This window comes from Rosa rugosa, chromosome 1, assembly GCF_958449725.1.
Source record: "Rosa rugosa chromosome 1, drRosRugo1.1, whole genome shotgun sequence".
NCBI lineage: Eukaryota > Viridiplantae > Streptophyta > Magnoliopsida > Rosales > Rosaceae > Rosa > Rosa rugosa.
This window is the reverse complement of record NC_084820.1, coordinates 47325660-47342201: the sequence shown is the minus strand read 5'-3', so window position 1 is coordinate 47342201 and position 16542 is coordinate 47325660. Positions and strand designations below refer to the sequence as shown.

The following is a 16542-nucleotide window of genomic DNA, read 5'->3' as shown; positions in this document are numbered from 1 at the left end:
TATCAAATGTATAAAGTACTCAAAAATGTAGTTTACCTAGCATTACTCTATATTTTATCTATGGATAGCATACTTAGGCCATCTCTTCTCATGACAAGTTTAAAAGATTGAAAATGGTAACATCAACATAACTTCTGATAGACGGACTCAAGCACAAGGACAAATATATAAGGAAGATTACAAGAAAATCGTATGGTTTCTAGATCTGTCTTACTTGATGTTGATGTTGATGTTGATGTTAGGCCAGCATATGCTTTGATTATAAATTAAGAAAAACTGTTTCATAACTTTAGAAGGCAAAGTTACTAACAATTTAAAACGTCAAAACAGAAGTTCATTGCATATTTCAATTCTTCAAGGTGTGATTTATTCCTATTTGTTTTTGGTCCATGGCAAATGTTGAATTAAGAATAATTCTCAGTTTCACTACCATAGTCAGAATTATAACACCCACAATGTGAACTTGCACCTCTTTTTAATTCAAAATCTCACTTTTATTGTTTCATTCAAAAATTACATTTCACCATCTTCATCAAATGTAACATTTCGCATCCAATTTCTTCTCACATCAATCCCAAAAGAATTGCCGTAATGTCATCAGCGCAGAAATTGAGTTTTTCTCGTCTTTTTTTTTTACTTTTTTTTCCCTTGCACAGGTCTATTTCATAGGTTTTGCATTGCATAAGTTCATTTCATCCAAGCCAGCAGGTTCCAAGCAGAACAAAGTTTACTATCAGAACTAGGGTAACATAATTGATGATCATTTAACAAGGTTATTTTCAATATTACTTATAAATGGTATGATTTTGGAAAGAAAAATTACTATACATCAGATGAGTCTTAGTCGGATTGCTATGTCTACTTGATAGTGCAATCCCTGTCAAAGTCACCCACAACAGTCATCTTGACAAAACTGGGCTGCATCCGCAATATCTAACAGAATATGGAAATTAGTCCATCCTTGTATTGGTAATTATCGTGATCAGCAAATCCTTATCTGGTCGGCCTTAACAATGTAAACTTGTTGCAAAATCACTTTGACTTGGAATGATGTGCCCATCTCCCCATTTTCATTGTCATCATCTTCCTTTTCTTGTTGGCCCGATGCTTCTCTGCAATCCTCAGTTTCCTCTTGGCATTCTGCATAGGATTAACTACAGCCAAGCGCTTTTCATCCTGTTTCCTCTTATCCCTTTTTGCCTTGAGTTGTTTCCTGATGTCATTGTAAACTTGTACATAATTTTGGCTGCCTAGTTTACTGCGTAGACGTCCAGAAACTTCTTCTGCTAATTGCTTCATATTTTCTGGTAGTAAATGTGAGCCCATTCAGAAACACATTTGGATATATATATATATATATATATATATATATGAATAATAGGAACATAGAGTTTGCTTTTCCTATTCTCATCGTTCTGGCCTATCAATCAATATGCTTAAAAGATAGCCACAATTTCAGTGACCTTATAACCCTCGAGAAATTGATCGAGTAAAGAAGACCCACAAGAAAAAGATTAGAAAAATATGTTTCACACACCAAAACTAATTTTTTTTTTTTTTTTGATGGAACCAGAACAGGTGTTCAGTCTTCCATTTTGACTGAGAACTTGAGAGTTTGAAGACATCACCAATACAGTTTTGCATACAGGCTGATAGCATATTATAGAACCCATAATAAAAATTTCTAGTGATATAGTTATACTAGGATTAGAGGAATCCTACTACATATATGACATGGAACTGTCCAAGCAATTTTCATGTGCAAGCAATGTACCAAGGCAATGATAATGAATAGCACTTTTCACACACTACTTTGAAAATTAATATCGAAACATGGGAAATAGTATGAGACTAAAAACTCACCAGGGATCACAGTCCCAGAAAATCCTTCGCAAACTTTATACAAGGGCTGCAACATTTCATAAGCATAAAGCAGGCAATCCTCCCGACTCATTTCAGACAAAATTTTTTCGAAACAATCAAAGACAATTTTCATCTGAAAATAACAAAGAATCAGAATATTACTAATCATTTGGTAAATAAAACTTAAATAGAAAATCTTTCGCATATATATTCAATAAGCTTAGGAACTCAATTCTTTTGATACAAACCTGGACAGCCTCCATTTGAAGGGCAATCTTTCCCATTTTCTTGAGCAAGTTAGAGACAAGCAAGCATCGAATATTCTTGGAGGGATTTTCATCATTTGCGTCACACATGCCAGAGGTAAGAGATAAAAACGTGGTCTTTCCTTTTCTAGCTTCGAGCAACTCAAAAGCTTTAAGAAATCGGTCTTGCTCATGCTGTTCAAGGTTAAACCAAAACTGGTGAGAATCTGCACACTCTGTTTGTCCCATCAAAGAGTGCACACCACACACAGTGAATGCAAGATTTTGTGTAATCAGTTTGTTGGCTGCATCATCAATGAGTTGTGTCTTCAGTTGGCAGCAGATATATGCAGCTATCATGAAAAGTTTATTAGGTTTTATAAGGTAGTAAGTGCCAAATGGATTTTCATGATCTCCTGAGCAAGACTCTTTTACGGAAGCAAAGTAGAAGGCTATAAGACGACTTGAAATACAACGTAACCACATGTGTGGATGCAGGAGTAACTCACAAATTGCTTCCCATATATCCTGAATTCATGCAAAATAAGGGACAGTTACAAGAGAAACAGGCAAAATAATTAAGTTTATTCATGCAAAATAATATACGATAGATATCAGTTCCATATTCTGATAAGTTAACATAAGAAAACCTACAGATATTGGAATCAAATATTGGTTCATTAATTACCATTACCCTTGTAGATAAACTAGAACTTCATGCTCTTGTGATCTCAAAAAATCAAAGTAACCTCCACAACCATCCTCATATAAATGGCATTTGTTATTTTTAAAGCATGAGAGTTCATTTTCTTTTTGTACGTAAGAACATAATTATAGATAATAAAAAACAAGATGGACCAGAAATTTGGCATTGTCCTGAGTTATATCGGCAGCATTAATCTTTACTAAACAATCATTCTATAAATTGAAACGTCCAACCCAATTCAAACTCATGGAATAACCAACCACACCCCCCCCCCCCCCCCCCCCTCCCATTCCTCAAAAAGGCAAAAATAAATAAATAAACCTAACAAAAAACTAAATATAACATCTACATTAGAGAGTGATGCGGCATACCTCAAGATCCCTATCAAAACACAAATCATGGAACTGATTCAGAATTTTTTCCAGCATAACCAATGAATAAAATGCCTCTTTCCAGAAAGGAATGGCAGTTTCATGAGGAGAATCATGAGTGACAGCATCGATGGCAGACTGCAAGATGCTTTTAGTCACTTTTAATACACTGTTGATATGCTTGTGGAATCGTTTCTTCATGACTTCAACTTCAACCAGCAACCCCAAAACCTGTACGTGCAAGTAGGGCATCAAGGGAAACACCCAAATCAAAGGAAGCAGTCAATTTAAAGCAATACAATTGTGATATTCTCCTCGAATATTAGTGTAACAAAATTTTTTATACTAGTCATACAAATACATGAGATATGAAAAACACAGATGCTCCGCTTCCAGAAAAACTTCCTCATTTGCTTTTCCAAACAAATTGCTTTCTCCATGGCTATGTGCCATGGGTGCTTGGCGGTTTTCTGTTTGATGGACTCCTTGTATATTTCACTAGTACTTTCTTAGCGGTAACGTAAGAATATTGTCTTTCTTATTCAAAAAAAAAAAAACTTGCTTTCTGCAATTCAAGGGTAACTATGATGATGAGACAAAGGGGTAAGAGATCATGTCCTTTAAATCAGTTGGCTAAGTCACTTTAAGCTCAGATTGAGCCAAAAAGAAAAATTTACCTGTGCTGCTGCACCCCACAGTTGCTGCTTCTCACCCAAATACCAAGATAGACTGTACTCAAGAATGGAGAGAAGTGAGCGTGGGCTTACACAACCAGTGAGACGTTTTATAGCCGCACCAGCCATCAAACGAACTTCATTATCCCGATCATTAGCCAAGCAAACCACCAAATGGACAAAAAACGTCTGTGATTGCTCATCTACAACATTTCGTGGATTTTTAACGATAACTGCATGGAGCATTTCAAGCACAGTTTTTCTTCCACTAGAGTGCTCATACCTGTGAAGAGTTAACCCTGATTAGACAACGGAAAGGATACATAACAAGTTTCCAAAGAGATATTAGGCACTCACCTCAGATTAGACAGCAAAAAATCCAAATGTTGTTGCAATCGTTTTTCTGAAAGAGGATAATCATTTAAGAAGTGAGACAGAATCTGACTACATTTGTGACGAATTGGTTCTACTTGACTTGTTACCATCAATTCTGAGACTCTAGTAACAAGATCATATATCTCCGGAACAACTAGCTTGCGTTTAACAATTGCCTTCAGAAGTGAAAGAGCAACAAATGAGGGGTCCCTTTCAATATCAACGAACACTGGAAGCTGAATCAATAGATGTAGATGATCGGAGGAAAGAGTAATTTTGTTGCCCCGCAAAAGTACAGTTAACAGCCTCAGACATGACTCCATTAGAGAACTGCCGGTATTTAACCAACTATGAGCAATATCAAAGAGCACTGCTTTTATACTATCTGCTTGATCTTCAATGGCAGGTAAATGCAACCTGACCAACGAAGTTAGGCATCTAAGTGTTGCAGATAAGACATCTTCATACTTGGAATTCAAGCCCTTCCCTAACAGTATGACAAAAGGATCCAACATTGACAATATTTGTACATCATTTTTTCTCACTTTCAAATTCTTTATGCGTTTCTGCAACATCCCAAGAGCAAACACAGAAATAAGATGTGAACACACTGATTTAGCACCTGCAATGCGGCCTGAGGAATCAACTTTTCCAACCAAATCCCTTCGACGATGTCCATTTCCCCCCGTAATGAACGAAGTCTCACCCTTACCATTTTCTTCTTTTATTCCATCTTCAATCAGGCCATGTACAAATATAAAAAGGTCAGTCTGATCAACAGTTGGATTACACTCAATACCAGCTGCTATGTGATTCAACATACTTTCCAATTTTGACTTTGTTTTTGGTGTAAGATGTTTCTCAAATTGAGTTATAACAGGTGACAGAAGCTTCAAGGCATGGCTTTTGAATGTTATGCTTTGAGCAATCAATTTCAGAGTTTCAAAAGACTTTTGCTTCTTTGTTTCTTTCATTTTGGAAGCAATCTTCTCAACCTCTTTTTCCTCGGCAACATCTCCAAGAATATCATTCTGTGCAATAGAAAGAAGATCTTCCAAACAGTAGTCCAGTTTCCCGCTGATAGGAGTAACGAGAAACTTTGATAAGATAAAGTTTAGAGTATATCCCAAGACATGCAACTCAAATCCACGTTTTAAAGTGCTTCGCAAAACTTTGACTATAAAATGCAAGTATTCCAACCCAAGCTCCTTCAAACAATCAGCCAAAGCACTCCTAGCTTCATCACGGATGCTTTCTAATCTGTTCTTCAAAAAGTTTGAAATGCGATGAATAATGCTAGGAAGCTGCGAGTCCATTACATCTCCAGGTAGCAACTTTAATACTCTCAGTGCAGCAAGACTGATGTTAACACTGACCTTTTCAGAATCGCTGAGTAACTTTTGTATCTTAGGAAGCACAGTTTTATGAAGGCATGTTTGTGTTTCATTTACAGAGGCAGTATCAATTGTCTCTGAAAAGTGGAACTGGTGCAAGATAGAGCAAATTAGCCGCAAAAGAAGCTTCTGTTTCAGAGGATTTTTGGAAATCTCATTGAAGCATCTCATCAGCAACAAGTAGGATGAACTCCACTCCCTGCTTGAAATTGAAGCAATCACCTCTATGCACATATTTTTTATATGCTCTCCTTTTTCTTCCTCCATCAAGATCGTGAAGAAGAAGGGAACAAACAGTTTCTTTGTGATGCCCTGGAATTGATATCAGCAAGATATGTTTCAATGACTTCCTAAAATCAGAAGTGAACTAAACAGCAGGCTTTTCTGAGAGAAAAAGAATAAAGCAAATACCTCTGGCATATAGCTGTTTGTGACAAAATTCTTAAAGCGTTTCATTGCCCTTGCTCTCCTATGTTTCTGCAGAAGCAAAGGTGATTAGGTGAGATCAAACTCATCACTCTTATTCAAGGTAGGCATTTATCTAAATTGACTAACAATGGACTATTGAAAAGAGTATTACATTTAAAAGTTCCAGATATATCATAAGTAAAATTTTAAGACCGTATAAACATATAGATCCTTAGAAAAGACGACGCAAAATTTCACCTGTATATGAAGGATATTCTTGAAAAAATCTATTTCAAGATTTTCATCCTGAAGAGGTTTCAGTGAACCAAGGTTTGCCACTTCTGGAAGTTTTAACACCATTTCTCTAAGTAACTCGACCCATTCCTGAAGTCACAGCGGTCCATTAAGAGAAAACATATTAAGCACATGTAGCTTGGAGATTAAGCAGGTATGTTAATAAGTTTTTCGATATCTCATGGCCTGGCATTGGTTAAACATGCATATGCAGGTGCAACTATGCACATATTTTCTTTGTGTAAATTTAATCATGACGTTGATATATCATCAGCCCTACTATAAGACAAAAACAAACTTAATACCTCTCTAACAGCTGTCCCACTCTTCATAGCATTAGCCATATGCTTTAAAAGAAATTTGCTTATTATGCGCTGAATGCAAACTTTTGTCCAGCAATGATCCTCAGAGGCTAACATCTTGTCAGGCATTTCAGAGTCATTGTTCAATACTTTGCCAAGTATGAGGGCAGAAAATTCAACAAATGAAAGCAATGAATCGTAAGCTCGGTGCCTCAAGGTTGATTCGTCAGATGACATGTCATAGACACAGTGAGACAATATGACCAATGCATGATCCTCTTGAATGGTATTGAACATATCAACCGTGATCTTTCCATAAGCATTGAGCACTCTATCATAATCAAGGCTATCTATTTCCGTGATAGAGGTTGCATTTAAGTCCTGGACAAGTTTTGCCTGCATTCCTCCAAGTTATGAGAAAATAATGACAAAAGAGAAATAACAAAATATTGGGAAGAAAAAGGAGCGATGTTGACAAAGTACCACAAATTGAACGGAAGGGTCCGCTCTGGCAAGTGTGTCCAGAAGATTACAGATAACTAAACGCTTATCTAGATCGGTAGAAATAAGTAATGGAGATACTGCATTCAAAATATTATTTGTAACATCACTCCCTAGTACTGGAATAATATCACAAATGACTTGCACAGCTTCAAATCGAAATTCTGCAAGATGAATGGAAAACTTTTAGTATTACAGGTGAAAATTGTTATTAAGTAGGAAAACTGGGGTTGACAAGACATTTGAACCTGAATCTTGAGCTCCATTTGCTAAAACAGGGAGCAATATATCCACGAATTTCCGGGCTGACAATGCATCACTTATATACTTTGGTAATATTTTAAAAATCCACACTTCTGTCTCCCCTGGGTGTTTAAGCAATTTCCTGGCACCAAAATACTAACTGGTAAGTGATAATGGTAAGAAGGTTTTAGATGGCAGTACAACCACTTAGCATCAATTAGGCAGCACTGTGTACATTATGCAAATCAAAGGAGGAAAATAAATAACATTAATAATAATAAATTTAAAATTTTTATAAAAAATGAAGCTCAATCCAGACGTTTTTCGAATTGAAAAAATGTGCTAGTGCAAGCATATCGTGAAGGTGAAGTTCACTGTGTGTACTGCGAACAAACAAGGTAACCCCATTATTACCTCTTGGCTGCAACATTATTTTCGAAGAGACAATGCAAGTTATCAACTAGTGCTTCAAGGTACAGAAGTATAACTCTTTTTCCAGCATTGTCTTCAACACCCAATTCATCATCAAGAATCAACAAGTTCTCAACAAAGTTCAGAACACAAGCCACAATAGCTTCAGATGCTGACGTGACGGTTAGAATTGAGAGTATATCAGGGACAAGGTTTTGCTCCCTACACAGCAGTGATACTAATTTTTCGCTTCTAGACATAGCAAGAAAGCAAGAGAAGAGTGAACTAGGCTTCTGGCCACTGAATCCCTCCTGCTTGAAACCATCAATTAAGGGCTTCACCGACCCGAAGAAAAGATCCCAGAATTCACAGCTAAAGTCGTGATCTTCATACTTATTCAGAACAAAGGACACAATTTTCAAGGATAAAGATCTCAAATCCTTCAACTGCCCCACAGCCGTAGATATCTGCAGATAGACCATAAATATTTAGTAAATCAGGATGAATTTGTTAAATCAATTAACAGCATAAAGTATGCATCTATTGGAAGTAATACAAAATCATAACAATACAGAAAAACCATTGTAGTGCTGTCTAAATGGTCCACAACTTTACACATTTGGTAATCTGTCTTTCATAGAAGATAAGTAATAGTTAACCAAAAAAATAAGTAAACATATGAAGTATTACCAAAACATTATTATCCACTGCCCCATCATATCCAAGGGAAGCAAGATTAGCATCAGAATAATTAGTAAGGGAAGAAGAACCTTTGCCTTTTGCCACATCAAGACCTAAAGTACTGCTTCCTAATATCCGAACAACACATCCCATTATGAAATCAAGGAAGGGACCAACACGTGATGCATCAAAAACTCCAAGAACATCTTCAATCACATGTAGAAAAGCACTTCTTTTCTTCGAAGACAAGGCTGTAATATTGCTAAACGTGAAATACTTCAAGAAATTCAATGTTCGAAATTCTTCCACAGAACCATTTGATGAGCTCCAAAACCAGTTTGCAGCACCTTCACTTCCTATCGAAATAATTTGCAAGGGCTTTATCAACAATGCAAAGAAAAGAGGTATCTCTTCAACATCAAGTTGAGCTATGAAACCGAGCACTGCCTTGCGATGATTTACTCTTGAGTGCTGAAATAAAACATTAAATAAATAAGAGAATGAAATGAATGCCATTTGTAGTATGTCACATAGAAACACATGCACTGCACATCAAGACTGTTTGACTTGTTGGAAACAATCATAGTAAGAAGATATCAAAAATATACAGAAACAAAGTGAAGTGGAACACAAAATCTGTAACAGAACTTTAGGAACTGTTAAGTCAATCATTAATGCATCAATTAATCACAATATAGCATATTTAATAAAGTTTAAGGGGTTTTGGCAGTCCACACATCAACACATCTTAACACCTCCACCTTGTTGAGTGCACATGTGAAAGTAGAGTGCCAAAATCACTCCCTTTATCAAAATATATGATGTGCAATGGAGAAACAATCCGCTTGCAAGGCTGACATTGAAACACAACAAAATACATGCACATTAAAGGTCCAAGGATCAATAATCTTTCAAATTCAAATTAACATACCTTCTGAGAAGCATGTTTCTTCAATTTCCGGACGTTGGGAATCAGAAGTCGGATAACAATGGGCACAAGGTAAGCTCTGTGTTGTTCTTCAATTAGATTAGACTCTCTCGACAAACTCCATCTTGTTAATTCTTCTCTTAAATTTTGGACGCTGACCAAGTTTTTCAATTGCTGACTATATGGGAGCAGGAAATCATCTTTCCAGATTAAGAGGCAATCGAGAACCTTCATCTGTACTTCAGCATCATTTTCATCCAAGAGCCTGTTAAAGAAATGACAAGAAAATCAATCAGCCTGTCTTTTTCAAGGGAAAACAGAAACATTATTAACAGAGCCCAACAACTATAATACAATGGGCAAGGAATCCGCTAATCTACGCCAGATGTATAATTTATACAAAGTCTAAAGAATAGACATGGTCTATAAAATATGGCAGCCAGCCTTGATGTAAATAGTGATTAAATGTATAATATGAAGCATCATATAAATGAGAAACTTGCACCAACCTATTTTGCAAAACCTCTTTAAGAAACTGATTCTGATATGAGTGCTTAAGGTTGTACATCAGTTTCAGCAAGTTTAACCATTCTTTAAGGACACGTTTCCACTCTTTACCTTTACAAACATTTGAATTGAAAGATCCCACACTGCAATCACAAAGAAAAAGAAAAATGAACCCATAACATATCTGATTAAACTTGTACAAGTTCAAAATCCAAAAGGAAGTATTCAGTACAGGATGATTACCTTACAAAATTTTCACAATTATAGCCCAAAAATTTCAGAAATAAAGGCAGAATCTGATGAGACTTGGATTCAATGATTGGAAGTTTTTGTAAAGATTGGAGCAAGGAAGACAAAACTGTTGCCGTTGGTGTACTATCAGATGTTGGGGTAACAAACAAATTAAAACGTTCAACCAGATCTGCAAAACAAAGACATGTTAAAAGATGAGCATCCACAGCAATTACCGTGTCTCATTTCAATAAAAGGATATTTGCAGTACATATTACATGTAAAACTCATGGGTAGTCTATTACCAATAAACACAACCTACTTATACCATCAATGACATACAACCTTCATGACTTTTTTTATTATTTACCCCAGACAGAAAAAATTCCTGAACTTGGTGACTAGAAACCTACCAAGCAAGAAGCCTAAGAAAATAACTGTAGTATTACATATGTCGAAATATGCATTCTGAATAATACAATTTAATAGCGTATATTAAGTTGTTACATACCACTTGACTTGTTGGACAGCACAGTATCACCTTGGCCAACTTGATCAATAGATGCTTGAAATAAGGACTGGCATTGCTCAAAATAATTGAGAAAATTTTCCCATACAAGTCCATTACTTCGGCTTATCAGAACTGCAAGGCACTCTGATACAGGATTCCAAAGATGACTAAACCGGTTATGGAAGATACCAATCATGCCATTTACAACAAGGGGAAGATAAGCTTCAGATATTTTTCCAGCAGAGAGGCCCATCTGTATTCTAGAAATCAATAGAGTAACTTTTCTGCTGGTAGAAATTGAAAGAGGAGTTGACTCGATTGACAGAAGAAGCTGAAGAACCTGATATTTGAAGCAAAATCAGTATGAAATTACCTAAACAGAAGATTGACTTCTAACAAGAGGAGCATAAAAGAGATGCATACATTAAAGTCTTTGTTATCGACATGAGAAGTAGGAGAAAGTTCAGTTTTCATCTTTTTCAGAACTGGCTCATCGCAACTTAAAGTTTCAAAGTGGCATAATATTCTAAGAGTTGAAGCACGAATCCCTCTGTCTGGGTGGCACAAATTGTCAGCAAACATCTTTAAAGCATCCATAGCCATATATGCACTAAGTTCTGGATGATATATTGTAAACTGGGTGTCGCCATCCATCGCAGACCTAATATTTGCATGATAGCAGGAGGTTATATTACACAACCAGTTGTAATTATTGAAAATTAACTATAAAAATGAGGAAAAAGAATCTACATTTACATGCATATTCTTACCCATACAAAGAGTCCAAAAAATCAGCAACAGCAACCAACACATGTGAACATGATTTGTGTCTTTTTCCAAGAACTAAAAATCTGCTTGTTTCTGGCTCCAAATTTTTACCGCAAGTCAATTTGTAATAGGAATTTAAGGAAGTGCCAATTAGGCTTTGCCAAGTGCGTTTAGGAAAGCCTGCAATATTCCCTGTGAGAGTAGAAAGTGAACTAACTGTGAAGGCCTAGAACCCATGCATATCTGAAAATTGCACTTGTATAATCCAATAGCATACTTGATTCAGCTACGCGAAAAGTTTCGTGTAGCTATGGAACTACTCTGAACATAATAAAGTATTGACAGAAATAACTAACAAACCACCTGAACCATATTCTCATTTCCTACAGACCTGAGTAATTATGAATCTTGAATACCATTTTTTATAGGAGTCTCACTCAGGTACACTTTGAATAGCAATAAAATATTGCCTATCAGTCTTGAAGCAACATAGGGAAACAAGGAAAAACTGAACTATCCTTCAATAACTATAGGTTGCTGACAAAACATGAGGTAGCTTACCATCTTCAATCATCAGGAGTTGATCGATTGCATCTGTCAAATCAAGTAACAAGGATGGACCTTCTTGGGAGTCTACTATTTGCGGAAAGCAGTTAATAATTCCCCACAGCAGGGCCAAGTCAGCTTCATGAATTGAAGTAGATGCTAAATCCCCATTCTGAACACCCTTTAAAACCCCAACCCATTTACTGACCGTGCCACTCAGAAAACATTGGATCCTGGACAGTTCAGGTGATCCATCTAGTAACTTAAAGCTTTGTGCTCCCCTTTGCAGCCTTTCACAGAAGAAGACTAACAGATATATAACATCTTCTTCTGAAGTTTCTATTAAAACATTCATGACTCTGAAATTTAAATTAGAAAAAAGTCAAAAGAAATATAATAAAACATTACCACAAAAACATTCCAGAAAAATAAAATGTTAATCCTTACCTTAAAATGTTAACTCGGAAGGTATCTACTATACAAATATCCTTTTGTAGCAGTTGTTGAATAAACCCCAACAAGCTGTAACACAAAGCCTCAGGTATGTCAAATAAGCAACCAGAAAAAGGGACATTAAAAAAGCAACTCCGAAAGCCCAAATACTTAAATTAAGGCAGTACCTTGACTTCTGTAAATCAAATACAGGAGCCCATTGCAACGAACAGCCAAAGATGGTTGACAAATCATTATAAGTGTGCAGTCCGCTAAGAATGCTGAGCATTAACTGAAAAATCTTATCAACGACTTCAGATAAATGTTCCTCTCCCATCTGAATGCCAGAGGGTATGATATATGTCCGCACAAGCACCCCCACAATTTCAAGCATTTGTTTGTAATCTGTCAAATGGTAAACTTGGTCACACAAGGGGAGTACAGATAAACATTACTAAAGCAACTGAATGCTATATAGTAAAATAAAGGAATCAGCAAACCAATACATCCTATCACTCACCAGAAACCGCTTTCCCATTCTTCACCTGAACAGTAGACACAAGCAGTGACAACAGCCGGCTTAAACGCAGTACACCTCCATTAGTCACACAGCCCTTTATTTCCTGATATAAGCATTCGAACATTAAGTTTAACTCCTTGGAGTCCAAATCCTCACACAATCTCTGTAATGCAGAAATTAAGACTTCAATAACAGTGGCTGAACCTGCAAGGTAGAGAGAGAGAGAGAGACTCAGACGCAAATAAAAAGCATAAAGATGCCAAAAATATTACTTATTGAAATAAGATCAAAAGCCTTAAATTATCATTTATCATAGTGATGCACTCAACATTGGAGAATCTAAATGCAAAATCTGATACAAAATGCCAGATTTACATTATTAAAAAAAAAAAGTTAAAAAGCACATGAACATACCAAGTATTGAGTTGTCCATCAATAAAAGTAACACTTGCTTGGCTCTAGAATGGAACCTTGTTGAGGTTCCCGTCATGGCGTAATATAGTAAAGCACTGACTCCATATTTTCTGAAAGGTGTTGATTCCTCCACAACATCAAGCATGATCTTTCTGACACCTGTTCAAATATGATGATGAGGAAAAACTACTGTCAAAGAAAAACCATTTCAACATTACACCAGTAATAAGGCATATGACCTACAATTTCCACACTGAAGTTATTTCCTCATACTACAGCCAGGGAATGAAACTAATATCAGCTTTTTGAGCAGTATTGTGGTATAGAAGACAACTACACATGATTATCCAGCCCTTGTATAGATGACCGGGAAGGCAGGAACCACAATATCTGCTTTCTTTGCATTATTCAATAACCATAGCTACAAATGAACCTAAGAGCTTATCTAGGTTACAATCTACACATGATTATCTATAACTGGCCCCAATCTGTTTTGATTATCTATTATTAGGCACGAGATGAACAGTTGGTAAAAAAAAAAAAAAAAAAAATCTCGCACATCTTTTCAAATCCATGAAGCAAAAGGTCCTTCCATACATTAAACGTAAATAAGATATGCTTCAAGTGCACTCATAAAAATAATCCTATTTATTCTTTCATGACTAAAGATATATAATCAAGCCTCCGCTTCACCAATGTAAAGACAAAGTTCCTCCAATAATTATGATTCTAGGATGGTTGGTGGCGCATGAAAGACGCTTCAATGGAGGAGGCAAAATTGTTGTTTCTCTCCTCACTGGTGAGCCTTATGCAAACTGAGAGGAGAGAATGCAAATCATATCTTGCAGAAGTTTTTATAGGGAGGCCGGGGTGACTTGGGAATCTTCAGCACAGATTTCTGCTTTAATTGCTCATAATCGTTATGGTTTAGGGAAAGGGAAGAAAGCTAAAGTGTTGTGGGGATGCGGTGTCCTTGCAGTTTTCTGGGTGTTGACGATGGAAAGAATTAGAAGAATTTTTGAAGTCTATGGAGGGGTAAGGGTTGAGGATCCTTGGGAGAGTAAGATTTTGGGCGGTTCTTTGGTACTAAGTTTCTGAGGCTTTAAAGATTAATGTTTCTCTCGTATTTTAAGGGATTAGAGAGCAGCAGCGGTTTACAAGTACTCTTTGTTTCTCTATGGGAGTTTCATGAGGGGTCCTTGGATTATGTTGCTTTTCTATTGAGTTTTTGCTCCTTATCCACTGCGTCTGTATTCATCTTCTTTTCAATAAAATCTTTCTTTTCGAGAAAAATATTATATATCAAGGTTGTACCTTTGTCAAGCTGCACAAAAGGTGCAGTTCTCGTTCTCAGCAAGAATCCCATCGCCTGTGCCATTAATTCTTGGACATAATTCTTTGGATAATATCTTAACTTTGCAGTAACCCTACAACAATTTACCAGAGATAGATAATTATGTACATATACAGAAGAAGGAAATTGCATATTACCAGAATTGAAAGACTTCAGTTATTTACAACGATTATTGGACTTTTTAGTTTTGAACTCTACAGCAGCAAGTACTTATATAAAACAAAAGGCAATTGTTCCAGAGGCCGTTACCAAGAATAAACTAATCAAGAAGATGAAAAAAAAAATGATAATAATAATCACGATCATTGGTTGTCAAAGTGTATATAACAACAAGTTCAGTAGGAATAATTCAAGACTAAGTATTTTCTAGCTACCTCTAACCAATTGTTCTGAACATCCAAACTCCTTGGTACAGGAAAGAAATTTGATACACATGCAACATGTGTAGAAAATAAGCAAAAGCAGAATACTCTAATTAACAACAATAGGCAGATGGCAACATGCATAATAAACCTCTGGGTGCTTTCCCACACTGCAAATCACAAAAGCAAAGTGATACTAGTACTTACTCTAGCATATCTACAAGCTTGTGCACAAGATATTTCTGCAAATCCCTCATAATGCATGACCAGGATGTAAAGATCTGCATAAAAAATCACCACAGGCTGACTTCATGTAAGATTAAAAGCAACCTGTAAAACCTAATAAACGGAAAGCACAATCAGCAAACATTATAGGGAGCAATAAAACAAAACTAAACCTGCTCCACGATCTCAGGCTCCCTATCAGCACCGCTATCTAAAAGAGACACTAGAGAGTCGACAATCCTTGGCAAGAAGCTGGCATAAACCCACATACAGAGTAACCATAAGTACATGCACAAAAGAACATAACACAATTCTTCAAGACACCGAAACATTCCACTCCATTGACCAATTAAGCAAGTAAAAAAAACAACAAACCACCAGCATCGAAAAGTCAATCAAATGCATTCCAAAGGAAGCGCAAACTCACGGGATAAAGTCCTCCAGGAGATCTCGGGACAGAGCTGCAATCAACCTGCTCAAAGTGTGTATCAAAAAAACACTGAGTTCCCATCTCGAAAACCTAAAAATCTGAAAATAATAGAGCCGAAAAAGGGTAGGCTGCAAATGAGCTCACACACCTCAGAATAGGCTCAAGCGATAACCTTGCACTGATTTGCAATCTAGAAACCAATGCTTCGAAAATGGTCTCCTTGTGCAACAATATCAAAGGCAATGTCTGGACCAACGGCGTCATCTGCTCGTGGAATGAGATGAAATCCTCTGCGGTATTCAATTCCTGCACCCAAAAAAAAACAATCAGAGAAAGAAAGCGACAGACTTGGAAGATCAAAACAAGGGGCTCCATCGTACCCTCCATTCTACGAGGCAGTCCCGGAAAAACGTGGAGCCTGGGGAAGGCTCGTCCTTTAGCTTATCGAGGCTTCGGAAGACATCGATTTCGACTTCTTCTAGTCTCTCAGAGACGCTCTTGAACTGTACACACACGAAAAAAAAAAAATTGTGGAAAATTGAATAAGGAGGAAAAGAGAGGAAGTTGAATCGGTGGCGGAGGAGGAGGAGGAGGAGGAGGAGGAGGAGGAGCTTACGACAAAGCGGCGGCGTCCGGCCGATTTGTTGAGGGACTTGACGGCCTGAGCTTGTGAAGAGGTTGCCATGTTGGAGAGTGAAAGAAGGGAAGGGTTTTGGGCACCCTTCTCTGCTTCTTGCGGGTGTTTTAAGCCGCTGCTACTAGAGACTAGAGAGGGAGGACCGACTTTCGATTAGGGGTTTAACAACCCGCCAAGCAGGGTATTTGGTTTTGGGTCGGGTCGGGTCG

The 16542-nt window shown here is 36.9% G+C and overlaps 1 protein-coding gene across 1 annotated transcript; it reads right to left on the bottom strand.

Annotated features, from left to right (window-relative positions):
* Positions 1–740: 740 nt before the first annotated feature.
* Positions 741–16471, bottom strand: LOC133725159 (U3 small nucleolar RNA-associated protein 20). Its single transcript, XM_062152289.1, has 31 exons — positions 16313–16471; positions 16077–16199; positions 15845–16002; positions 15694–15738; positions 15440–15518; positions 15249–15322; positions 14640–14752; positions 13326–13484; positions 12912–13115; positions 12580–12796; positions 12407–12481; positions 11975–12318; positions 11416–11605; positions 11069–11306; positions 10646–10985; positions 10147–10324; positions 9906–10046; positions 9400–9661; positions 8478–8939; positions 7791–8254; positions 7382–7518; positions 7116–7297; positions 6636–7028; positions 6295–6420; positions 6040–6105; positions 4217–5940; positions 3863–4142; positions 3186–3416; positions 2112–2636; positions 1864–1996; positions 741–1304 (listed from the first exon to the last, which is right to left on the bottom strand). Exons 1-31 carry the CDS (start codon positions 16379–16381, stop codon positions 1033–1035), a joined length of 8004 nt encoding a protein of 2667 aa, XP_062008273.1. The 5' UTR covers positions 16382–16471; the 3' UTR covers positions 741–1032.
* Between the last annotated feature and the right edge of the window lie 71 nt (positions 16472–16542).